The sequence below is a fragment of the Choloepus didactylus genome, chromosome 15 (genome assembly GCF_015220235.1).
Source record: "Choloepus didactylus isolate mChoDid1 chromosome 15, mChoDid1.pri, whole genome shotgun sequence".
In the NCBI taxonomy this organism is placed as follows: domain Eukaryota; kingdom Metazoa; phylum Chordata; class Mammalia; order Pilosa; family Megalonychidae; genus Choloepus; species Choloepus didactylus.
Window position 1 is genome coordinate 38,072,439 of NC_051321.1, and position 27,391 is coordinate 38,099,829.

The window sequence follows — 27,391 nt, forward strand, 5'->3', positions numbered from 1 at the left end:
CCAATGATACACAAGCACATTAAAGTTTGAAAAGTTCTGCCTCAGGACAGACACTCATGACCACCAAGGCAAAGCAAGAGCCTCCTCTTCTGCATTTCCATTAAACCGCAAGGGCGACCCTTGATTTTGGCCTACCTCCAAGACATTTCAGGGAAGGGAGTTCAAGAAGAACAGACTCTGTGATTTGCCACAGGCCTCACCTTCCCTCAGCACAGCCCAGCACCTCCCAAAGGATAGCAGGTGGGGATTAAATGCTAATGCACTTGGGCATGATCACTGGTTATAGAGTGAAAAATCAACCAAAAAGGGAACACAAAGGAGGAAACACTCTTAAAATATGGTTTGGCCAAATAAAAGCAACATCATCACAGTCACCTGTAAAAACTTTACCATGTGTGCCTGATTACCATGGAGGACAATCATGATTAAGGAAATCATGTACAGTGGATTACTTTGTAAAGGTTTCTTTGATTACTTGACTCATGATCCCAAACTCATAGTCAAGGTGAAACTTTGGACTTTAGCTTTCATTCAAAGCTTGAGGACAGACATGTAAATAGGTTGCCTGCTCAGAACCTGGAAAAGGAGGAGTGTTTTTACTCCAAATTTTGGGTATAGTTTTGGTAAAAACGACAGAAAAGGTCTTTAAGTGTAGTGGGAGGTGGAGGGGGCTTGTCATGAGCACCAGACTTTGCTATCTTTTTTAGGTCCAACTGAAGTGTCCCTTCCTTTGAGAAGTTTTCCTATAAGTCATCACTCATTCTGTTTCCCATGGTGCTTTCTTTAGACTTCTATTATGGAGATAGCAGAACTTAGATGTTAGGAGCCCAAGCTTTGCAGCCTAACTACATGGGTTAAAATGCACCCTCTGGGGACTAGCTGTGTAATCTTAGCCAATGGATCTCCTTCCACAGCTCTAAGATGTAGAAACCTTGATCAAAGATTTATTGTGAAGATTACCTGAGACAGTGAATATAAAACGTCAGTGTCTGGCACATAATAAATAATGTTAACAATTATTATTAGCACTTCACACAATCTGACTTTGATTAGTTATTTGTACACATATATCTCTGTCTTCCCTACTAGACTGTGAGCAAACTGTTTATATCCCAACCATCTGGCATAGGGATGTACAAATGGTAGATGCACAATAAGATTTGTCAAGTAGATTTGAAGGTGTGCCAGGAAGAGGAAAGGGAGGGTGCTGGAAACATACGTAATGCACTTATGATTTTACCCAGGGTCAACCTCTGCAGTGTTTGTTTTTCTTCCATTACCAGAGTTCACTGTCTCAGACAGTAAAGTAGCATAAAACGGAGCTAGGAGATACTATTTATGGAACCAGATGTTCTATTCAGAGTAAGGTGCTGTAAGTATCTGAAATCTCCAGGGTTGTACAGTTCAGCCCCTGACTGAGGGAGGAAGTAAAGGCTGAAGTTCAGCAAGAGCCACATAGGCCACATTGGGAGCCCTGGCATGGAGCTGCATCAGCTCTGAGGATCCACCTAGAAGGGATGAATTTTTTTCAGTGTATCCATTTAGAGGGGCTATCTTTACATATTGCACAAAAGAGCTGGATATACGAGCAGGGAGCCTTACTTCAAATTCAAAGATTCCCTTTTAAATCAGTCTCCTCGCTCTTGGATTAGCATCAGCTAAAACAATACTTAATTTACTAAAGATGCATTGCATACACAGAAAATGTCAGACATCGTACTAGACACCTTAGAGGCAAAGGTGATAAATCATAGTGTGTGGGGGTGGGACGATGCAGAGGGCAGGGATGTGGACAAGAAATGTGGCAGTTGTACACAGTATGATGAGCACCACTCTGGGGTAAGTGGTGAGGTGCTGTAGAAACAACCAAGAGGCGGCCTAATCTGGGCTTGAAGGGGTGGAGGAGATTTAAAGGGGGAGAGGGGTTACAACTAAGATAAGGCTTGAAGAAGTAATCATGACAGCTAACATTTACTGAGCACAAACCACATGTCTGATCCTGTTCTAAGAACCTTGCATGAAGCCCTCATCTATTCCTTACATAAGCCCAATGAGGTAAATATTATCTTCATTTTGCATATTGAGGAAACTGAGACACACAATTAGTAAATGGTGGAGCTGGGATTCAAATCCACACTTCACCCTGGAGCTTGGTGCCAGACTACAGGGGAAAGAGAGGGCCAGACAGGCCTTCAATGCAGAGGAAAGTGCCTTGCATCAGTCTGAGGGTGATGAAAAAAGCAACTACCTTTGGGGAACTGAAAGTGGCTCATTGAGGCCCAGCTGGGGGCTGGGGATATAAGTTCAGAGACGACTGGGTTCACTCTGCAGGTTATAAGGGAAACCAGTGGCAGGGGATTTCTGGTCTGGTCTAGACTTCAGGCAACTAGCTTTGTGATCCTTGTCACCAAACACCTCCTAGCCTCAGTTTCTCCCTTTTGTAAAAGGGAATAGTAATAGTATCTTCTCTATTACAGAGAATTGCCATGAGCGCTAAACAATAAAAATCTACGTGAACTTGATTGCAAAGCACAAATTCCTCCACAAAGTTGAGATTTCATTACTATCATTTCCCCAACAATTTCAAGGACTTGCAAACAGGGAATGGACAATGTCAGGGCACCAGTGAGGGAGGACTTCAGGGGGTGGAAAAGCCCTCAGTTCCTGTGTCAGACAAATTCACCACATACTAGCTGTGTGTTCCCAAGGCAAATTTCTCAGTCTGGAAAATGGGAATGATAATGATAACACATCATAAGGTTGAAGTGAAGAATAAATAACTCATTTAACACGCTTAAAATAGCACATGCCACAGTGTAAAGACTTACTAAAAGTTAACTGCTGTCATCATTATAATTACTAAGAAATTTGTTGGCTACCCATCCTACTCCTCTTGTTCTATGTGAAACCTCTACGGGTTCTAGACGAAGGTTTGCAATCGCTGCACTCCAGAGGATTGTCTCCTGAGCTCAGGCAGCTCCACACTGCTGCAGAGATTCTTCCTGACTCCCATGGGCTGGCAAGCGCCGGCTCTCCCTCCTAGCAGAAAATGCCCAAAAGAGGTAAAAGATAGAGACTGCACACCATCTGTGCAAACCAGGCTGCTCTCCTGGTTTTTAGACAAAATCTAAATGTAGTCAGCCCTACTGCTCTTTAAGATCGAACTGTTCTTTCTCCCTCCGCCTCTCCACTCCACTCCCACCCCTTCCCACCCCTCCCTACGACACACACACTCCCCAGCACATCCGAAGAAACTTTCAGTCCTTTTGCCAGACCCTCGGGTCCTGTTGTGACAGCCTCTTGCCACATTAGCCTCTCTAACTCCCCACAGAGAAAGCCCTTGCTAATTTCACAACAGGAAAGCATGCAGGAAACTCGACAACAAAATATATGCCCTGTACACGGAGCACAGCATCTTTAAGCAAACACGCTGAGGTATCGACCAGGGGCAAGATGACTCCGCACTGCAGATGAGACAGCTGCCTCTTTAACTGCAAAGGGGCTGAAGAAGTCATTTGCCTCTCAAAAACCAGATCTGAATACAAATCGATAATGAATATTCATGAACCCCTCCAGCTTGCTCAAGAGCCACCCTTGACAACAACAATCCCAGGCTTTGCTTCCTAAAAAGTTTCTCAAAGTTCTTTCTCTGCCTCTTAGAAGGAAGAGGGTGGGAAAGTTCATTCAGGGCTTTTGCCTCACTCTTTCAAGTACTTGCTTTTGATCTGACCTTTTAATTTCCCCCCCTTTTTTTCCTAAAGAATTCGGATCAAATCAGTTTTGCTCTTACCCTTTATATCTTCCATAAGTGGCAGCGTTTGTTTTCTTCCTCTTTCCTCGGGTTTTTTTTCCCCAGCCTCTTCTAGCTGTGGTCGTTCTCAGTGAGAGGTACTCAAGGAACAGAGATATAACAGACCCTCGGACTCGTGGGAGGAGCTATATTAGCCGGCCCCATTTCGGAAGGAACTTCAAACCCTATGTCTTTTTCATTGACTAGGAAGGACAGATTGGTCAAAGAGTCCAGCTCATTTCCCTAAGCTACACGGATGATTCCCTGGTTACTTTTAGTATTCTGAAGCAACATGTGTTCCATTCTCAATCTCTCTTTCTCTGATACAGAAGTCCATTTTCTTGCCTTGAAAAATTCATCTTGGCTGCAAGCAAAAAAGCTTCTTACTGCAAATTTGAAGGCAGTTAACAAGAAACGTGTTACCTTGATACCCACTGGAAAAACTGTGAGAAGGGAGAACAATTCTTCTAGCCCCATGAAGCCAATCACGTCTAGTATCCTGATGAGCAGTCTTTATTAGTGGCTCATTAGACCAGAAGAGCAACAGGTCACTCAGGCAATAGCCACATTATTGGCTGGAAGATGGGGCGGGACCACAGAGGGAGCTGCTGGTGGGAACCTCTGTCTGGCTGTTACTTGAGGAAAGTCATCCACCTTTACCAAACTTTGACCTCCTACCTCTGAAGTCTTATGAGCATGAATTGCCACACCCACGCCTTGCCAAAATGACCTAAATGCTGCTGAGAGGCTGATCAAAACATTTTTAAAACAGTGTATGTGAAGTTATTTTGAAATGAGGATAAGAGCTAGCCCTCCAAGAGGGAGCTAAGTCCAAGGAAAACAGGTGAGGACCAAGGGCACCTGGGCAGCCTCTCCCTCCACAAGACTGTCACAAACTTGAGAATTTCAGATTGGAGGGAGACTTCAGTCATCGTATCTAACCCAAGGTTTTACAATCGAGGGATGGACAAATTAAACATCTGCTCACATTCACACAGAGAGCAAGGAATTTGTCTCTCACTTACTACCATGCTCCCGGCACCTGATACAGTTTCTCCTACAGTGTAGGCTTGCAGTAAATAATTGATGAACAGTTGAATTAATGAGTGAATAGCAGCAAAGGAGGAATATGAATCTGGTTTCCTGATTCCTACTAGCTCATGCTTTGTCTACCTTGATACACTGCCTTTCCAGTGTGAGGATTTGTGTCTAAAGCAAATTATACCATAAGATACTCTCTTCATATAAACCATTAAATTTGTGACCATTAAGGATTGTTTCTGATTCTATAGAGAAAATCTATTCTCCATTACATTTTCAATCATACTTCAATAAGGACAGGGCTGATTTTTTTTAGTTTAGACATCCTCTTTACCTTGCACAATGCCCAGCACATGGCAGGTAATCAATAAATGTTTCATTCTTTAATAAAGCTGGATCTGTATAACAAGACTCTATCGTGTGACATGATTCATAGTTATAGAACTTTGCAATTATAATAACTAATTATACTAAATGAAAAATCCAATGAATGCCTTCTCTGGAGCAAGTCTAGAATGTATCTCTAATAAAGAATATTGGTTTGGTATTTGTCCTATTGTGGCAAAATTGTTTTTAAGAGATATTTGGGATATTTAAAAAATATCAACAATTTTTATAGTGGTTTTATTACTGTTTTGGTATTTTTGTTTTAGAGAGAAATTTGGAAAAACAAAAAACAAAAAAAAACATGTCCACAAAACACCACATGAACTGCAAACTGGAAACCAGACCATCAAAGCTAAAAGGAAAAAAGAATGATCAAAGGGCAGATACAGAGTGAATGAGGGGTTAGACAGGAGAAATTAAAAAAATTAAAAAAAACAGAAAAGTACTTGAACATTTCAATGAGATCCTAACTTCTCTATTTATAGAGAGCCTCAGCAGTTCTTTATTTCAGAATTTAAACTTCAAAACAACTCCTTTAAATTCAAGAGCATAGGTTATCAGGAGATAGAAAGTAAGCAAAGATTGGGCAATCGATTAAGGAGTACAGAATGTTCAGTAAGGTTCCTTGTAAAGGTTCGGACATGAAGAGCACAATTCTGTGTAATGGTAGTACAGTACTCTAAGTGTAATTAACAAAGCAGAGTGTGAGTGTGGTTGGAAAAGGAAGGCTAGAGTCATGTGTGTCACCAGAAGGAAAGCTAGAGGATAAAAACTGGGACTGATTAACTTTGTGAAATCCAGAGTGGGCAATGATGGTAATTAACTGTAGAAAAATAAGAGAGTTCTTACATGAACTAGAACACCATTACAAGGTGTTAGTAATAGGATATTATATGGGAAAAAAATACAATTAATGTAAACTAAGGTCTATGGTTAACAGTAACATAGTAATATTTTTTCATTAATTGTAACAAAGTATAAATACCAAAGCTAAATGTCAATAATTGGGGGATATAATGGGTATGGGATTTTTTTCTTCGGAAGAAATGAGAATGTTCTCATATTGACTGTAGTGGTGAATGTGTAGCTGTGGGATTATACCAAGAGCCATTGATTGTACACTTAGAACGGAGTGTATGGTGTAAGACTAAAACTGTTAAAAAAAAAAAATGTCAAGTATCATTTGGACATCACATTGTTGACTGAAGATTACACTGATAATTGACTCATTCTCTTTTACTTTCATCACAGAGATAGAGAGACAATCAAGGGTAAAGGGTTCTAGTGCCCAACTCCCTGTCCAGTGAGAAGAGGTAAAATCTCATTATAAAAATCAACATTTCATAAAAATTTAAAGTTCATCCATGTTGAATATAGAATAATAGAAACATAGCTTTAGCCCCTAGCTCATATAAACATAACATTTTGACAACATTTAATGCCGTTTATGGTAACGTGCTCTATGCTCCAATTTAATCATATTGTTGTGTGTGTTCACACCTTCTCAGCATTATAAAATCACCACAGTTAAGTAAACATTAGCTCCCTTCCTGGTAAGAATAATTACAGAAGAGACGCTGGTATTGCATGTCTTTTTGAAGGCCTGAGAATTTATCTCAAGAAATAAGCTCATGTATCTGAACAAAAAATATCATCATTATTAATTTTATTATTATTTGTAATAAAAAGTGAAAAATGAAAACCGCAGAGAGATGAAGGGAGTTGTTAGAAAGGAGTGAATATATTCATCTCCTTTCTTTTAACTATGAAATGGTCTTTTACGTGTTTTTAGAATGGTAGAAGTTCCATTTCCTACACCTTCAACCACTCTAACTGTATTGGTTCTTCCACTAAGCACATAAACTACTTAATTAGTTATCATTCTTAAAAACAAATGCATTCTGTCAGACTGTCTCTTTTCCTTCACAAACAAGCTTCATGAGATCATGGTCTAATCTATACCCTGCCTTCCCTTCCTCACCTCCATTCATTCCTCATTCCACTGCATTCTGCTTTCTCCCCTACCATACCAATGAAACTGCCCTCTCTGAGATCACCAATAGTCTCTAACCCAAAGATCAGTTTTGAGGGTTTATATTCCAAGATTTCTGTAGTATAGCATATGCAATTGTTGACCTTTCTTCTTTCTTGAAATTTTCTCCATTTTTATTTTCCAGGACCTCCCTCATGTCTGATTCTTCTCTTGTGCCTCAAGAATGTTGGTATTTCCTAGAATTTTAGCCTTGGCCTTGTTTTCTTCACTTATCCTCTCTAGTTCACAACTCCTTCTCCTGTGACTTTACACTTCTGCCAAGTCCACTCCTGTGAACTCTAGGTCCATATTTCTATCTATGTGTTGCATATCACCAGTATATACCACAAGCAGCTCAAATTCAGCATCAAAACCGAACTCCAGATATTCACCTCCATCCTGCTCCCCACCAGTATTCTCTACGTTATTTAATAGCACCACCATCACACACAACCTAGTCATATGACCCAGCACTCTAAGAGTTTTTCTAGCCCTGTGTTCCCCCATCTTATTGATTAGAAAATCTTATAATCTCTTCCTTAAGATCTCCGAAATCCATCTCTTCCTCTCCACTTCCATGACCTCTGCCACATCTTAGCCTTGGTTTTACTGCAATAATCGTCTCTAACCATTATCTCCCACTCCACCAACTGGGCAACAAAGTAAGGTTACAAGTATTCACTATTTAAATTAATATAATTCAAATAACTATCACCCTTACTGTAAGGACACCTTTCCTCCCTGGGGTTCCCTTCCAATGATGAGTCCAAGAACCACAGAGATCTTAGTTCAGAGGGACTGGTCACTACAGTCATAAAGAGCCCCAATCTCCGCAGCTATTTCTGCTTCAGGGGACAGCATCAGGAAAAGTTCAGAAATCAGCCACTCACAGTACAAAGAACCAGTCCTCTACTAACAATTAACCCCAAAGGTAAGCCCTGTCTGGCTCTTTAATCCCCTCCAAAGCCCAGCTACAGTTTGACTCCAGGCCCAAAGAAAGCAACATGATAGTCTATGTGCGAGGTACCTTCTCTTTGCCCTCCAGATATATGCTCCCTCCTTTCATCTGCTGTCTACACTATCAGGCCAACCACATCAACAGGTCCCCATGCCTCTGGCTTCTGGCTGGGTTCAGTCAGTGGAGAGCTTGGCAGGAAATCAGAGGGATGAGGAGAAGGAGTTTGGCTATTTACTCTTCTGGATCTGAGTTGGCTACGTCCCTCCCTGGAAGATCTCTGCTTCTCTCAAAGGCCCCCTGATTTCATTTAAGTCTTTCCCTCTAGAATCGGGTAAACATTCCCTCCTCTTGTCCCTCTGAGCCTAGGGATGGTAATATCTAGACTGCTACTAGCAACCCCCTCCCTTCCATTTCTTCATAATGCCTTGTGGTTCCCTAATAAGCACATCTTTTTTCAAATTCACTTTGTAAATAAACCCTCCTGACTTATGCTGTTTCAAAGTTGCCTTCTATTTCCTATTAGGCTCCTGACTCACACAATCTATAAATATTCCCCCCTTGTAACCTTGTTTTTTCCAAGTTAAATAGCATCCCCCAAGTGGGGGGACCAATAGTCAGGCTATAGCTCCCCCAATGGCTAGTCCCTCAATAAAATAAAAATAATTTTTAAATAACTAAAATTAATTAACAGCTTCCTGGGTGCCAGGGCCCCAGGTCAAATGTTTAACACATATTAACTCATTTTATCCTCATAAAATAGGTACCATTATTATCCCTATTTTATAGATGAGGAAATAGAAACCCAGACAGATTACGTACATTGACCAAATGCACAGAACTAGGAAGTGATAGAGCTGGTATTCTAACCCAGGTTAGTTTGACTTCAGTACACTTGCATTTATCTACAACTTCACTCTTTGACTTGTTCCCTGGTCACCTTTCAATAATATCAACAGGGATTTTTGGCTGCCAATCTCATCCCCTCCAAACCATCCTCCACACTGCTGCCCAATGTTATTCCTAGGCTTAGAAAATTAATCTCCCTATCATCCATAAAATAAAATTCAAACTTTACCATGGAATATGCAAGATCTTGCTCTACATTGATAGACTCATTTCCTGCCATAGGTCCCTGCACTCCAAAAACTAATTTTAATTCTAGAAACCTGGAGCCCTTTCATGACTACATTTGCACCAGCTGTTCCCTCTGCCCAGAACGCTGTTTCCCCTTTTGTCCACCTGGTTCTCCTACATATCCTTCACAACTCAGCTTAAATCGCTAGTCCTCTTTAAGCCATTGCCTGACCCTTCTCTATTCTCCCTCCTATCCCTCCACCCTCCGACCCCCCAACCCCCACACATACACACACGATGCCCTGACCCACAGAAGAGAAGCCACTCATATCATTTCTGTCTCAGGTCATGAACCCTAGAGTCACATTTAATTCCTCTTTTTCTCACAATTCAAGTCCAATCTTGTAGCAAATTCTGTTCAAAAGATACCCAGAACCTGACCTCTTCTCATTACCTCCTCCACTGCTACCATACTGGTCCAAGCTACATCATCTCTCACCTGGATTATTGTGATAGCCTCCTCACTGGACTCCCAGATTCTGCCTTTAACCCTCTTCAGTCCATTTCATCCCAGCACCTATAGTGATTCAATTAAAAACAACAACAAAAGATCATACCACTCCTCTGCTCAAACCCCTCCAACGGTTCCCATCTCACTCCAAGAAAAACGAAAGTCCTTCCAACAGCCTACTAGGCCCTACCTGGCCTGACTCCCTTCATCTCTCTAACTTCCTTTACTACTTCTCTCCCCCTCTGGCTCCCTCTGCTCTAGCTACAGAGTCTTTGCATCTGCTGTTCCCTCTGCCTGAAATGCTCTTCTCCTAAATATCCACATAGCTCATTTCCTGGTTCCCTTTAGGTCTTTACACAAATATTCCCTTCTACTCCAGCACCAAGACTGTGATCTCTAAATACAATTTTCCATTAAAAGTAATCAAGAGTCTTTGTAAAATGGTTGATTCAAGCTCTGGGGGAGGAAATGTACAAGATGACCTGAAATATCTTGTCATACCAGAAAATAAGGAAGCTATCAAAAACTACTAGGATCATGTCAAAAGGACTCAGGAGCCAATTTCAAGTGGTTCCCCACTAGCTAAAGCAGTAAAATTTTGAGTATCAATAAAAATAATAACTTAATGGTCTGAAACACATCAGGTATGTTGAAATCCATGTGTTCATAATGGTACTAAAAAGAAATCATTGTTCACCTTTGGAGCTAATTCTTTATTCCAAACACAAGTAAATAAAAGGGGGGAAATATCAATACTCAACCTGCCTTTGCTACACAAATTGTCCCACAGGATAACTGAATAGTTGATTATCTAAAGAGAAAGTTTCTCTTTAAAGTATTCCAGCGAATAAATACAGTAAATTTGGTAACATATAGAGTATCAACATTCTGCAAACACTTAATAACGTAATCAATCTAAACAACAATCATCAGCTACTCACATCAAAAAAGGAGGGACAACCATTTATTTTGTGCTTCTGATGAATGTGCACACCACTCTCTGAACTAGTCTTGCCAAAAAAATTGAAGCCTCTAGAACAAACTATCAGTTTACAAGAAATACAGGTAACAGAAGACAATGCTCAAGGCACCACAGGAATGCAATCAGCAAAATCCAGTCTGTGGGGAAAAACTGTAAGACAAACAACTCAATTTTTTAACAAATAAACTGCAACAGATAAAAAAAAGGATGAGGTATCTATAGATTAAAAGAGATTTAAAAGATATGTCAACCAAATGCAATATATGGACGTTTGGATTCTGATTCTCTGATTCAAACAATTTAAAAGAAACTTTTAAGACAATAGAAGAAATTTGAACACTGGATATGCTAATATTATAGAACTTAATTTTTTAAGATGTGACAGTAGATTTTGATTATATTTTTTCAAAATTTCTTACCTTTTGGAGATACATACTAAAATATTTACAGATGAAATCTAAGAATGTCTTTAAAAAGACAAGGAGAGGGTAAGGTGGGCACATAGATGAAACAAGTTTAGACATGAGTTGATAATTGTTGATGTTAGATAATGGAAACATGGGGATTTGTTTTACTATTTTCTCTGCTTTGCATGCTTGAAATTTTCTGAAATAAAAGGTAAAAAAAAAAGAATCTTAGTTGAAAAAGTAGGAGATTGTCTGATGATATGCAGTGGTTATATGGAGAATTGTTACAGGGTTTTAAGGACTGTGATTGAAGAATTACTGAGTTAGCAGCAGTGTGCAAATTTGACTTGAGGTTGAAGGGTAGTAAGGTTCAGTAAAAAAACTGCAATCATCTGACAAGATGACCATCACAAAACAGACTGAGCATTCCATTTTAGAGATGACTAGTCAGATGAGAGATAACTGCAAGAAAAAGAAAAATAATTGAACAACAAACTGATCAAAGCTAAAAACCAGTTACACAAGTGTAAGCCAGAGAATATACTCACTGTGCAATTTATCTCTAACGCAGTTGTCAAGCAGTAATATCAAGATTTCCTTGTAGACCTAATATTAGATATAGAAGTCAGGAAGAACCATGTACTCTGTCCAATAGGCAGCATGCCGCAGCGTGGTTTGATGGTTTGAAGCATTCTCCATGCACACAACAGTGACCAAGCAAGACCCACATAAACTGGTCTGAGCAGTGATGATAGTTTCGGTGTCACTGGAGGCAGCTGGTGAATAGTGTGGAGGATGGGCATTCTAGTCTCTACATTGTTTCAAATTCTGTATTAAACAGAGGTCTATTGATAAAACTCATGAAAGGAGGTACTCTGGTTTTATGTATCTTATAATAAATGCCCAGGGTAACTACTGTACAAAATGACATACTTTGCCAATTCCAAGAATGCCTGTATTTATCCATTCAGCTTTTATTACATGTGAATATAGTAAAATGTTCTTCATAATATTTGACACAGTGTTCAAAATGTTATGCTCTTTTTGATATTATTCAGCCACAAATAGAAATGATTTACTGATATGTGCTACAACATGGAACCTTGAAAACATTGTTATATGAAAGCAACTAGCTACAAAAGGCCACGTATTGTAGGATTCCGTTTATATGAACTGTCCAGAATAGGCAAAACTATAGACACTGAAGTAGATTAGTAATTGTCAGGGGCTGGAGTAAGGAGTAATGGGGGGATGACTGCTTGATGGGTATGGGGTCCCTTTTGGGGGTGATGAAAATGTTCTGTAATTAGATAGTAGTGACAATGTACAACATTGTACAACACTGAGAATGTGCTGGAAGTCACTGAATTACATACTTTAAAATAATTAAAATAGTGAATTTTATCTCAATAAAAAGAAATTATTTCTTCTCACTAAAAATTGTTACACTTTTGATAATTTTTTATTGTGGTAACACACATAAGTTTTGCCTTTTTTAAACTATTTTTAATATACAATTCAGTGGCATTAATTAGATTTATAATGTGCTCCAAAACATTTTCATCATCCAAAACAGAAACTCTGTAATAACTCCTCATTCTCCTTCCCCCCAGCCCCTGGTAACCTCCAATCTACTTTCTATACCTATGAATCCTTCTGACATTTGTTAAACAGTCTTTGACCATGACTGCTTTCAAAGCTAAAACGTTTTCATAATTGATAGGGGTGCCATAGACATGGCAAATAATAATACTTTTAAGAATCTTGAGGTAAAATGCTGTGACCATTTATTGGGAATATTGCAATTAACCAATCGAATCTCAGCAATACATACTTTTTTCTCACTAGCAATAGACCCAAGCCCCATCTTCTGACACCCCCTTTAAACCAAGAGTACCATTTGGTGTTGGCATGTGACTATTCAACAACAAAATCTGCTAATTCATTTTGAATATCATCTCAAATCTTGACTCTATTTGACATTGTACTTTGATAGTCTATCAGCACTCACATACATCTTATTAAAAGGGAAACACTGATTAATTTAACTCTATTGAATTACAATCTTCTTTACCATTGATGACAACCTCTCCCCCTAACTCCATCTGCCTGATTACAGGTGCCCAGATATCATGATAAGAACCCCTGGGAGTGGGGAAAGAAGATGGGGGGTGAGGGTGGATCTAAAAGCATTCTGAGAGTATTTCAAGTGCACACTGATTCAGAAAATGCCCTGTCCCTTCTTTTAGGAGAGTGGTGGGGATCAGGCAAGGGTGGTGTTTGTTTTTTACAAGGCCCCAGATTATGCGAATGTGCTGCCAGGGCTTTAGAATTAAGGAGGTCTGAGTTCAAATCCTTACTGGGTGATCTTAGACAAGTTAGTGAACCTCTCAGAACCTCAATTTCTTTACTATAAAGTAAAGATTAAAAAAATCTGCTTCACAGCCCTACTATGAGGGAAAAAGGAGAATAATATGTTAGTTCCCAATAGAGACCCTGACACATAGCAGGTATTCAACAAGTGGGGGTTCCCTTCATCTTCACTTATATGCTAGATCTGTGTTCAACTTAAACCATTGTCTTCTCTTTTTGTGTCTCTTGCTCCCCATCCACCAACCCCTCCAATATCTTTCATTTATGCTTCAGAAGCAACCCTAGGACACCCGAAGGGAAGGAGAGTCCCTTCCCTCCTGCCACCACACAGAGGGCCTTTCAATCCTCCTTCCCCAAATTTAAAGGGATCCTATATATTCAACCAGCAACTGTGGGACTGGGCCATGTTGAGAGAGAGAGATGGGAAGTGGAGTATGAGCTCGAGCCACCCATATCTTTGTCTTTCCAGGATAAGCCAGTGGCCCTGGGAGTTAAGGAGGAATACCCTGGACTCTGAGTTAGGAGACACCCTTGAATATTGCAGCAAGACCAGCTTTTCCAAAGGGGAAGTATGTGACCAACAGTGGCACCAGAAGCAGGTAAGCTTAGAGAACATAGTACAGTGGTTTCAAACATGGTGATGAGTTTGCAGAATTGAAATGAAGGTTCTAAGCTACAAAAGAACACCTAATCAGACCCCAGTACTTGGTGAAGTCTGTATTGTGTAGGCTTTACCTTATTTTACATCACGTATTTCACAAGTGATTCATAACTCCTCTTATATGAGCTATAACTACTATTTCCTCCCCTCCATCAGCTGAAATCTTACATTTTCTGTTGAAAGAGCCTCTTTAACTCGTTCACCCTGCTACCCCCACCCTAAGTGTCCAGATTCCTCTAAATGTCTCAGAAACCTGCAGAGATATTGAGTGAACTGTGATTTCACTAAAAATAAGATTGTATTACCACTTCAACAGGCATACTGCAAATCCACGAGAAGCAGGTATGGTAACAATTGTAACTTTACGGTCAAAGACATTCATTTCCAAAGAAAGTATTCAGTATCAATAAAAGTCCAATCAATTTATAAAGGCTCCAAAACTTTCTTAAACTTTTAAATATTTATATACATGTTTATATATTTAACTATGTTAAGTTTAAATAGAGATGGTAAACTGATCAGTTATTGCCAGAGATTTGTGGAGGGTGGAGAGGGAGTATTGAATAGATGAAACACAAAGAATTTTTTAGGGTGGTGAAACTATTCAGTATGACATTGTACTGGTAGATACATGACTATATGCATTTGTCAAAACCTATAGAACTTTAAAGCACAAGAAGTGAACTTCAATGTATACAAATTTTTTGAAAATTCATTTAGGAAGTCAAAGGATTCCAGAAATGGAATGTAGATTATGACAAAAGAATCTAACTATAGTATAAATGTATAAAACAACTTCACTGAAGACAGTGAGGGAAAAAGTGCTACTTAAGTAACTTTGGAAATAAGTAGAGTCTGTAAGACTAAGCACTAAAGGAACTGTACATAAGCATATTACTTGATAAAGTTGTTTCCCATGGGATACAGGTTAACAATTCTGAAACCACTGTACATGTATATGGGGACTGAACAACTGAGTGAATGGATGGCTGGTGGTAGGAGCCAGGTTTATCACTGTTGAAATGGGAGATTATAGACAAGCAAGAGGAAGAGGTGATTCATTTGGTAATAGATTAGTAATGGGATCATCAGTATGAATTCATGTTTAGCTTAACATAGATATAGATGAAGATATAAAAGCATAACTGTGTGTATATACACAGATTAGTATACATACATATATTTCCTTCCTCTGTCAGCTAAGAGGGTCTAGAAGTAATGATACGTTAGTAGCAACAAGCATACCTTAGCACCCAGATCTTGGTTTCTAAAACCTTCTCCAATAAAAGGAACCAGAGTTCTTTGAAGAAATGGCTGGTTCTAGGATTGTACAGGAACTAAATAAGATGAGCCTGGAGCATCTTATAGTATCAGAAAGTAAGGAAGTGATAAATAAAAAGAACCCACAACAGTGGAGTACGTCAAAGGGACACAGGAGCCAACTGTAAGAGCTCCCAATAGCCAAAGCTAGAACGAAATAAAGTAACAAAATAAAGTAGTATTCAATCATAGTCCAAATTATAAAATAAATATCCATGAGTCTATACTGACATGAATAAATTGTTGAATAAATAAATGAGAGCTAGAATAGACAAATCTACCATACAGAAGAGTTCCAAATAACTTAGATACTCTGCCCTCAAGGAGGTGCAGCCTAGCTCTCCACTCCTTAAGTGTGGGCTGTACATAGTGACTTCCTTTCAAAGAGTACAGTATGGAAAGGGGGAAAGAAAGAGTAACTTTACAGTAGAAAAACCTGATAAGCACAGCCTCAATCAGGTGATCAAAAGATAAGATCAACAGTGATACAGTGGTAAGTCATGGCAATGGTATGTACCCTTGATATGACGTGATGAAAATGGCACTTTATCTCTGTGGCCTTCCTCCAAAAAATATGTAATCCTAGTCTAATCATGAGAAAAACATGACAAATCCCAACGAAGGGACGTTCTACAAGAAACTTCACCAGTATTTCTTAAAACTGTCAAGGTTATCAAAAACAAAAGAAATCTGATAAACTGTCATAGCCAAAAGGAGCCTAAGGAAACATGATGATTAAATGATATGTGATGGGATCCTGAGACAGAAAAGGGGCATTGGTTAAAAACTAAGGAAATCTGAACAAAGCATGGACTTTATTTAATAAAAATGTATCAATAGGTGCTTCATTAATGTAATTAATGTACCACACCAATGGAAGATGTTAATAATAGGGGAAACTGGGTATAGAGTATGTGGGAACTTTCCGTACTATCTTCAGAACTTTTCTGAAATCTAAAATTATTCTAAAATTAAAAGTTTATTGTAAACATATGTTAAGTTTACCACTGTATAGGTGTTTAAATGCAGCTGCTGTACAGAAACCTGCTTTATTAAAATAAATAGTACACAGATATGGTTTTGCAAAAGCATTTGTTACACATGGTTTCCTGTCAAAACAGAATTCATTGTATCTTTATTAAAATAAATAGTACACAGACATGGTTTTGCAAAAGCATTTGTTACACATGGTTTCCTGTCAAAACAGAATTCATTGTATCCACATCAGCAAAGCAAAGTTAGCTTGGGCTATTTATACTAAGACACGGAAACAGCCTTGTTATATAGAACTCAATCTGATAATTGTAGTATTCAAATCTTTCCATCCATGACACACGATATTCCCACTGTTCTCAAAAAAAAAAGGAAAGAAAGAAAGAAAGAAAGTCACTAAGTTGATTCCCCCACTGGATCAAAAACTTTCCAAATACATGTCACTGGGGAGAAGGCAGAAACTCTGGGGCCAGGGGAGGGCAGGAAGGAGTAGCGACTGCTGGTTCCAGAACTTGAAAAAAATAATAATAAAAGGAAGGAAAAGGCCAGTGCTTCACCAGACAGGGCCACCCTTATATGGGAATATTGCCAAAGAACTTAAAGTAGCTCTAAGAGAGGAAAACACTGGTGTTAAGCAAAATTTACCACATTTAACCCCTGCCTAAATGCCCCACGACTGTACTTGCTAAGCAATCAGATACCAAAGGGCGTAAATCTCTGTCTTCTACTTCTGGGTATTACTGGTCCTAAGAGATAGCAGAAAGTTTTGAAGAACACAAGGCCTCTAGAGTCAGTCCAAAATACCAAGCCAGCCTATAGCAGGAAGCTCCTATGTTGCTGTTAATGTCACAGCCTCTGTAGAGATCAGCCAGAGGTGACAAACCCTTGAGGCAATGTCAAGGTCAGTTCCCCTCCTCTCTTTTACAATAAGCCCCTTATTGACTAGGGACCAGCAGAACCTGAAGAAATAAAGGAACAGGAAAAAGATAATAGGAATTATCAGTCTTTTGAGATAATTACTTAGGCTAGATGGTTCTCCCAGCCCATCCTTCAAGTATGGTACAAACTTTAAATCTTTAAAGCCTTTCCTTGAGCTCCCCAGCTATCCTCCAAATTCTCTTCTTACAAGTGCCAAGTAACTTGACATTTATGTAATGCCTTGCATTGATAGTTTCATGTGTAGCGATACATCTCACATATACAACCCTGAGTCTTACTTCAAATTCCTTTCTCTCCTCCCCATCTGCTTCCTCCCATGTCCCACAGCACCTAGTCCAGCATTTTGCATACGTGCTTAATAAATACCTGATCTTGGTTGGCTATTCTGATCCCCCTCAAATGACCATAAGAAAAAGTTAATTCTAAATCAGGTCTTCTCATCTCGCCCTCTGGCTAGACACTCAAAGCAGCCAGAAGATTGTCTTGATTATGTCCAGTTTACTTACAGTGAGACTTGATTTAAAGTAAAATATTCGCCTTCTCCCTCTCACTAATGGTTATGAGTTTCTTTCACCAAATTTGCCCTTCTCGATCCTGGCCACACACAACTCCTTGCCTCCCAGTGGACTCACTCCTGCCTCCAGTTTTGATTCAGGAATATGACTCCTGGTCTGGTCAAGCAAAGAGCCCAGCACTGGATGCTTAGCCCCATCACTGGCTTCCCTTACCATTTCCCTGGGCCTGGATCTGCCTACTGTCATATCTCCTTCATAGCTCACCCTTTCCCCATGCTGGGAAAGGATTGTATATATTGTTAGTTGATTCTGTAGCATTTGGAAAGCCAGGCAGGCGTAGGACACATTACTAGAAGAAAATTCTAATCATTAGACTATCACACTCACATAGAGAGTCCAGGGGTTGATGCAAAACAGTGTCTTGCTTTTTTGTATGAGGTGCTGATCAGCCCATGTGCAATCTACTCCTGATAAGCATCATTCATGCACTCATTTATTCAACAAATATTTACTGAACATCTATTATGTGTCAGGGATTGTTCTAGGCATCAGGTCCTCTTCTGGTCTCTCTGGTCTTCATTTTCACTCCCTTCTCTTTTGGACCACCTTGGAGGTACCAGCACTCAATTAGGTATATCAGATTCTTACAGAGTGATGGTGGTTGTGGGATTCAGACTTTCCAGATACCTCAGAGTGAAACATCACAAACCAAACATTTCTCCAGTTAATACTGACCACCTCTCATACTTCTGTGTCTCCTGTTGCTTTATCACAGGGTCTTTGTCACTTTTCATCACTTCTCCGAAGACCCCCTTCTATCACCTTAGCCTGACAGGGGCCAGGAAAGAGGTGGGGCTGGGAATCAGAAGACGCACTTTGCCAATATTATCACAGCTTTTAAAATTAGATAAACATAAAAAGACCAAAGAGAAATAGTGCAAGAGCATTAAGAGAGAAACAAGGACAAGACAAAGAAGGGGGCTAAGAGGAACTCAGCAAAAAGATGACTGTTCCACAGTCATTGCTAGCTGGAACAAAACTCAAATTCTATTCTATCAAATCAAACAAATACAAAATAAAATAAAATTACTTAGAATGAATTTTAGCTTATGTAATAATTTAAACATCAGAAACAAATTTTAATTTTTATTTTCTGATAACTGTTGTTTCCCCAGAGAGCTTGCCCCTGATCTTCCATTCTAAATTAGCCCCCTTCCCCGGATATACTCTCTCAGGACACCATCTATTTGTTCTTCACAGCACTTATCCAATTTGCAAAGATTTATTTACATCACTTATTAAATGTCTTTCTCCCCTCCTAGACAAGCTCATGAGGGCAGTAAGCTTTCCAGTTTTGCTCTCCAGTGAGTATATAGAATCTAGCCCAGAACCTGCACATAGAAGAAGATCAGCATACATTTGCTGAAAGAAAGAACCAAAGTTCTTTTGCCCCCCTGCCTTAAATCCCTCCTTGTACTTCTAGGTCTACCACTTTATCTCAGTTTTGTACACAATGGTTTAGTTAAACCTCAATAGACTCAAATGGGGGGTGTCTTTTACCCAGCAATCCCACTTTTGGAAAATATATAAGGATATATGTACATAAATGTATACTGTAACATTGTATTTAGTGTCAAAAACAAAACAAAGCAAGGAAATTATCTGGAATGGTTGACTAAATTATACTGATGAGGGAGTAAGAGAGCTGGAATTTATACTTTTGTACCTATCAGTCACTGATTAACATCTGGGGTGTAGGGGTTCATTAATTCCTAAGCACGTCTGGCCCTATGTGTACAAAGGCAAAACACATTCCTACAACCTGAGGGCAGTCTACTCACAAAGAGACGCAGGGGCAGGCTAAGCTGTTGGGAAGGCAAGTACATCAGGAGCCCATGTGCACAAAAATAGTAAAGAGATCTGAGGGGGTATGAGGACAGCACTGACAAATCTGCTATAGGTGCTCTTTCTGGATAGTATAATACCATTGCTTTTTTTTTACATTTTAATGTAATTTTATTGAGATATGTTCACATACCATACAATTATCCAAAGTGTACAACCAATTGTTCACAGTATCATCATACAGTTGTGCATTCATCACCACAATCAATTTTTTTGAACATTTACATTACTCAAAAAAAAATTAAAAAAAAGAACACCCAAAACATCTCTTACGCGCCACCCCCCCCATGTCCCCTATTATTCATTTATTTTTTGTCCCTATTTTTCTACTCATGCGTCCATACATTGGATAAAAGGAGTGTGAGCCACAAGGTTTTCACAACTATGCAGTCACACCATATAACCTATGTAGTTATACAATCATCTTCAAGAATCAAGGATACCGGGTTGCAGTTCAACAGTTTCAGTTATTTCCTTCTAACTATCCTAAAAAAGTAAAAACTAAAAAGGGGTATCTATATAATGCATAAGAATAACCTCCAGAATGACCTCTTGATACAATTTGAAATCTCTCAGCCACTGAAACTTTACCTTGTTTCATTTCTCTTCCCCCTTTTGGTCACAAAGGCTTTCTCAATCCTACAATGCCAGATCTAGGCTCATCCCCAGCAGTTATGTTTCATGTTTCGAGGGAGATGTACACCCCTGGGAGTCATGTCCCACTTAGAGGGTAAGGCAGCAAATCCACCTGCCAAGCTGGCTTAGAAAGAGAGGGGCAACATCTGAGCAACAAAGAGGTTTTCTGGGGGTGACTCTTAGGCACAATTATAAGTAGGCTTAGCCTCTCCTTTGCAATAACAGGCTTCATAAGGGCAAGCCCCAAGATTGAGGGCTCAGCCTACTAAACTGGTAAACCCCAATACTTGCAAGAATATCAGGAATTTCCCAGGTAGGGAAATTTAATATTTCCACATTTTCCCCCAGTTCTTCAACGGGGCTTTGCAAATACTTTCTATTCTCTGCCCAAATTACTCTGGATGTTATCAGGGCTTCACGCCAACCTGTACAAACCAAACAGATCTCACCCCTCTTCAAGGTTCCATGTAATTATGATGTTTGAATAAATTGACCATACAAGTTAAATTACATAGTAGGCTACAGAAAATATAGATTTTACACCAAATAAACATCTCTTCCTTTGGTCTCACATACAAGTTTTGAAACACAGTCAATATCATCCTTTACCCTTTAGTCAGATTTACCTTAGTCCTAACCAAGTCCATTTCGTTCATATCTCTAACTAAGGTCTGATATCTTTTTCAGCTTCTTTAACAGTTGCTGTACGGGGTAATGCTAACATTCATAGATGCTGAAATGAGGCTCTGAATCTCAGGTGTTAACAGATACCCAAAGTTCCAGAGACCAACCAGGTAATACACAAACAGCTCAGCATCTCAGAATTTAGAAATAACCATTACAATTCATGAATAGATGTGACTACTGTAAGAGATTACAATCTAGGAACCTTTACAATAAGCCTTCCCATGATAATCTATGCGCTCAGATTCAATTCTCAGAGTTTGCACATTATATTTAGTCCATAATAGTGAGGTGTTATAATGTTTGTCTTTTCTTTTCTGGCTTATTTCACTCAACCTACTGTCCTCAAGCTCCATTCACCTAATTGTATACCTCACAATTTCATTTCTTCTTGCTGCTCCTCAATATTCTGTTGTATGCATACACCACAGTTCACCATTCCTTTTATCATTTGATGTACCCTTAGGTCACCTCCATCAATTGAAAATCGTGAATACTGCTGCCATACACACCAGTGTGCAAATGTCCGTTCCTGCCCTCATTTCTTCCAGGTATATATCCAATAACAGGGTTGCAGGGCCATATGGCAACCCCATTCTTAGCTTCCTATGCCCTCCAGATGAGGTACACCATTCTACACCCCCACCCAACACTGAATAGGTACATTCCTCTCTCCACATTTTCTCCAGCTCTTGTATCCCTATTTATTTTTTTAACAGTTTTATTCACATATCACACAATCCATCCTAAGTAAAAATCAGTGATTCCCAGTAAAATCACCTAGTTACGCATTCAACACCACAATCTATACGAGGACATTTCCATTTCTTCTGTGAAGAAAGGGGAAGAGGAGAAAAAAATAAAAATATAAAAGATAGAATAAAAATAAATTAAATTAAATAACAATGAAAAGGTCAGACAACAGGAACACCAACAATCCCACACCACTCCCTTATGTCTCCCTCTTATAGACATTTAGCTTTGGTATATTATCTTTGTTACAATTAATGGAAACATATTACAATGTTACTGTTAACTATAGACTCTAGTTTGCATTGATTGTATTTTTTCCCTATACCATCCAATTTTCAACATCTTGCAATGCTGACATTCATTTGTTCTCCCTCAAGTAAAAACATTCTTACATTAATACATTAAATCACCATCACTGACCAAGATAGGTTTTACTAAGTTATACAGTCCCAGTTTTTATCTTTTATCTTTCTTTCTGGTGGCATACATGCCCCTAGCTTCCTCTTTCAACTGTACTCACACTCATTTTTGTTCAGAGTACTTACAATAGTGTGCTGCCATCACACAGTATTGTGCTATCCATTTCTGGATCTATACAATCAATCCTGTTGAACATTCTGTACTCCTTCAGCATCAAATGCCTGATCTCTACCCTCTTTCTATCTCCCATGACTTGTGTTCTCAACTTTAACTCTCAAAGTTCACTCATAAATGTTAGCTCATATGAGTGAGACCAAACAGTATTTGTGCTTTTGTTTCTGGCTAATTTCACTCAACATAATGTCTACTGTCCACCATTTTGTGTTTTGGATTTTATATGTTGTTCTGGTTTGCTAATGTTGCCAGAATGCAAAATACCAGAAATGGACTGGCTTTTATAAAGGGGTTTTATTTGGTTACAAAGTTACAGTCTTAAGGCCATAAAAGTGTCCAAGCTAAGGCATCAACCATAGGGTACCTTCACAGAAGAATGGCCAACAGCATCTGGAAAACCTCTGTTAGCTCAGAAGGCACGTGGCTGGTATCCACTTGCTCTCAGGCTGCGTTTCAAAATGGCATTCTCCAATATGATGGTCTTGGGGCATTTTGGCCTCACTTAGCTGAAGCTCCTCTTCAAAATGTCACTCTAAGTTTCTCTCCAAACTGGCTCCACAACTGTACTGTGTCTGGGCCTGTGTGGCTCTTTTTAAAGTACTCCAGTGAAACAATAAAGACCTACCCTGAATGGGTGGGGCAACACCGCCATAGAAATAATCCAATGAAAGGTCTCACCCACAGTTGATTGAGTGACATCTCCATGGAAACACTGAACCAATAGATTCCAACCTAATCAACACTAATACATCTGCCCCCACAAGACTGTATTAAAGAATATAGCTTTTTCTGGGGGATATAATATATACAAACCAGCACATATGTCATATCTTATTTTATTTCTATTTCTCTCTCACTCTCTCATTTTACCCTTACTGATAATCTATATTTCTGCACTCTTCTCCAAATCTCTTTGTCCTGTCTATTCCTGTCTGCCTGTAATGCTCTCTTTAGTATTTCTTGTACAGCAGGTCTCTTGCTCAGAACTTCTCTCAGTGTCTATTTTTCTAAAAATATTTTAAACTCTCCCTCATTTTTGAAGGACAGTTTTACCAGATACAGAATTCTTAGTTGGCAGTTTTTCTCTTTCAGTATCTTAAATATAACAAACTACTGCCTTCTCACCTCCATGGTTTCTACTGAGAAATCTGCACATAGTCTTATCGAGCATCCATTGCATGTGATGGATCACTTTTCTTGTGCTGCTTTCAGAATTTGCCCTTTGTCTTTGATATTTGATAATCTGATTATTAAGTGCTTTGGAGTAGGTCTATTCAGATCTGTTCTGTTTGGGGTATGCTGCGCTTCTTGGGTATGCAATTTTATGCCTTTCATAAGAGAAGGGAAATTTTCAGTGATTATTTTCTCCATAATTCTTTCTGCCCCTTATTCCTTCTCTTCTCCTTCTGGAACACCATGACATGTATATTTGTGTGCTTCATGTTGTCATTCAATTCCCTGAGACCCTGATCATATTTTTCCATTCTTTTCCCTATCTGTTCTTTTGTCTGTAGGATTTCAGATGTCCTTTCCTCTAGTTCCTGAATCCTTTCTTCTGCCTCTTCAAATCTGCTATTGACTGTTTCCACTGTGACTTTCATTCCTGTAAGTTCTGCCAATTGTTTTTTTTCAAACTGTTGAGGTCTTTCTTATATTCACCCAATTTCTTCTTTATATCTTTCATCTCTTTTGCCGTATCTTCCCTCAACCCACTGATTTGATTTTTGAATTAATTTACCGTATTTGTTTGAACACTTTTAATTAGTTGTTTCAACTCCTGTATCTCATTTGAAGTGTAAGTTTGTTCCTTTGCCTGTGCCATATCTTTGTTTTTCCTGGTGTAACTCATAATGTTTTCTTGTCTAGGTATCTGGTTTCCTTGATTACCCCAATCAGATTTTCCCAGACCACACAAGCCCAGGTCTCAGGTGGCGAGTGTAATTAGTATCAAGTTTCCTTGAGAATGAGACCCAGCAGGTTGTCAGACTTTCCTGTGAAGCCTCTAGACTCCGTGCTTTTCCTATTCTGCCCAGAAAGTGGTGCTTGTCAGCCCATAGCTCCCCACAGGTGTTGTTCCAGTTTGCTAATGCTGCCATTTTGCATAACACCAGAAATGGATTGGCTTTTATAAAGGGGGCTTATTTGGTTACAAAGTTACAGTCTTAAGGCCATAAAGTGTCCAAGATAAGGCATCAGCAATACGGTGCCTTCCCTGGAGAAAGGTCATTGGCATGCAGAAAACCTCTGTTAGCTGGAAAGGCATGTGGCTGGCATCTGCTTGCTTCCAAGTTGCATTTCAAAATGGTGTTCTCCAAAATGTCAGTAACAGCTTTCAACAGTGGTCTTCAAAATGTCTCTCTAAACTTCAGCTGCTCTGAGGTACTTCTGGGGCTCCAGTAAACTAATCAAGACCTACACTGTGTGGGCAGGGCCACACCTCCATGGAAACAATCAAAGGTATCATCCACAGTTGAGTGGGTCACATCTCCATGGAAACAGCCCAATCCAAAGATTCAAACCTAATCAATAGTAACATGTTGTATCCCACGGGTTGCATCAAAGAACGTGGTGTTTGGGGGGACATAATACATCCAAATTGGCACAGGTGTAAAGAGGCAAAGTGCCTTTAATTCTCAGCAGACCGTGTACCTACCACAGATTAAGGGTGAGTCAGAAGCCAAGCTTAAGCTGTTTCTGTTTTTTTTCCCAGCCCCTAGGGTCTGAATTCTCTGAGGGAGAAATATTGTATGTTGCCACTACTATGAACTCCCTGAACAATGTAAAATCAATGTCTTATAAGGTAAAATATTGGGGATCTAGTGATAGAAACTAGTGAAGGGGAAATGATAATCTAATATGTTCAGATACATTAATGAGGGTGAATTCAAAGATATGGGAATTGATAGAGGTGACAATTATTTGTTAATGGGATTATAGGTATCAGAACTGCACTGAAGGTGAACAGGAATGAAAGGGGTTGTTTAAAGGCATGTATCCCACAGATCAACACTACAAATATACATAGGCACATGAATGATCTACATCTAAGGTACAGCACTGGTACAGAGTTGACAACAGAATGATATATGGGAAAAATCTTCCTGTTACACATTAGGGATGATAATCAATAGGAATAACTTACTAGTACCACACAAATACTAGGGACAAATAATTAAGGGCTGAAAAGAGCTATTGGGTGTTCTGGGTCATGAGAATTGTTTAAAATGGGGTGATACAGATTGTACAGCTAAGTGATGATAATGTGAGATATGGATTGATTATCATGGACAGAACATACGCTATGTGAAATTAGGAACCCCTACTTTATAAGTCAAGCCCTCGATCCTGAGGCTTGCTCTTGTGAAACTTATGATTGAAAAGGGGAGGCTAAGCTCACCTATAATTATGCCCAGGAGTCACCTCCAGAGAACCTCTTTTGTTGCTCAAATGCGGACTTTTTCTCTCCAAGCCCAACTCTGCAAATAAATTCATCCTCCCCCCTACTCAACCCCCCACCCTGATGTAGGACAGGACTCCCCAGGTGAGTGAGTATCTCTGGAGATGTGTGACAAAGATTCCAGGAATGGGCCTGACCAAAGGTTGAGAATGACCTTCTGACCAAAAACGGGAAAGAAAGGCAACAAAATAAGGTTTCAGTGGCTAAGAAATTTCAAATAGAGTCAAGAGGCTGTCCTGGAGGTTACTCCTATGCAACCTTCAGCTAGATATGCCAAATGGCCATAGTATGATAAGCCCAAGTCAACAGTAGTCCCCAAAATCCTAAAGAATACCTGGATCCCTATCTGACACTCTACAAAAGTTTCACTTACTAAGTTTATTCTTCAGAAACTTAAATCTCCCAGAGAGCTCCTATGCCTGCTAAGTCCCCAAACCCAGAGGCACTAGCCTCTTCAAGAACATCAACCATATGCATTTCCTTTTCCTATAATGTCGACACCCCTTTTCAACATGAACAAGTTAATGTGGTCACTGCTTAAATATCCCTGAAGATCAGAAAAGGAATGGGTAGCAACAGACAAGATGGAATTTAACAAAGAATTAAGAATATTGAATCTTTATATAATTTTCTTTTTCTTAGTTGCTAAGGTATTAGAATAGCTAGAAGTAAAGACTGAAATGGTGGTACTGTAACCAGCAGCATTCTTTGAAATTTGCTCTATAGCTACTTGTTAAATTGTAGTTTGAAAGTTATCACCTTTTTGTATGTATGTTATATTTCACAATAAGGAAATAATTGAAACTATGTGAACATTTTTGGAAATTTCCTATATAACTATAGGACTTTCAAAGGTTATTACCTTTGTCCATATATATTTCACAAAAAGGAAATAACTGAAACTTTGGAACGGTAATCCATAACATTCTTTGAAATTTGCTCTCTAACTACTTGTTAAATTGCACTTGGAAAGTTATCACTTCTATGTATATATGCTGTATTCCATGATAAAAATATGATTAACAAAAATTCAACAGTATCAAGTGTTGTATTACAAATAACTCTGGTTGGCCATTAGAGGAAAAGACATCTTCATTGCAATATTAAGTCAGCTCGTGCAAACACAGTACACTTTACTTTTCCACCTAGAAATGGACAGATATATTCTGATATTGATTAAAAGTCAGAGTCTGAATTCTAGAACATTAATGTGCCGGTTTGAGTGTATTGTGTCCCCCAAATGCCATTATCTTTGTAGTCTTGTGTGGGGCAGAAGTTTTGGTGCTGGTTGGATTTGCTTGGAGTGTGCCCCACCCAGCTGTCGGTGATAATTTTGATGAGATGTTCCCATGGAGGCGTGGCCCCACCCATTCGGGGTG

At 39.2% G+C, this 27,391-nt stretch overlaps 1 protein-coding gene across 5 annotated transcripts in view; it reads right to left on the minus strand.

Annotated features, from left to right (window-relative positions):
* ENTPD1 (ectonucleoside triphosphate diphosphohydrolase 1) overlaps nucleotides 1-27,391 on the minus strand; it is a 211,352-nt gene that overhangs the window by 134,868 nt on the left and 49,093 nt on the right. For 2 of the 5 annotated variants that reach the window (XM_037804507.1, XM_037804503.1), the window contains exon 1: nucleotides 3,791-4,267. The exons of 1 other annotated variant lie outside the window; for it this stretch is intronic. In XM_037804507.1, coding sequence (XP_037660435.1) covers nucleotides 3,791-3,806 — 16 coding nt within the window. In that variant the 5' untranslated portion in view covers nucleotides 3,807-4,267. Of the gene's footprint in view, nucleotides 1-3,790; nucleotides 4,275-27,391 lie in introns of those variants that run through there. 2 more of the 5 variants (XM_037804506.1, XM_037804505.1) reach the window with 2 other exon arrangements.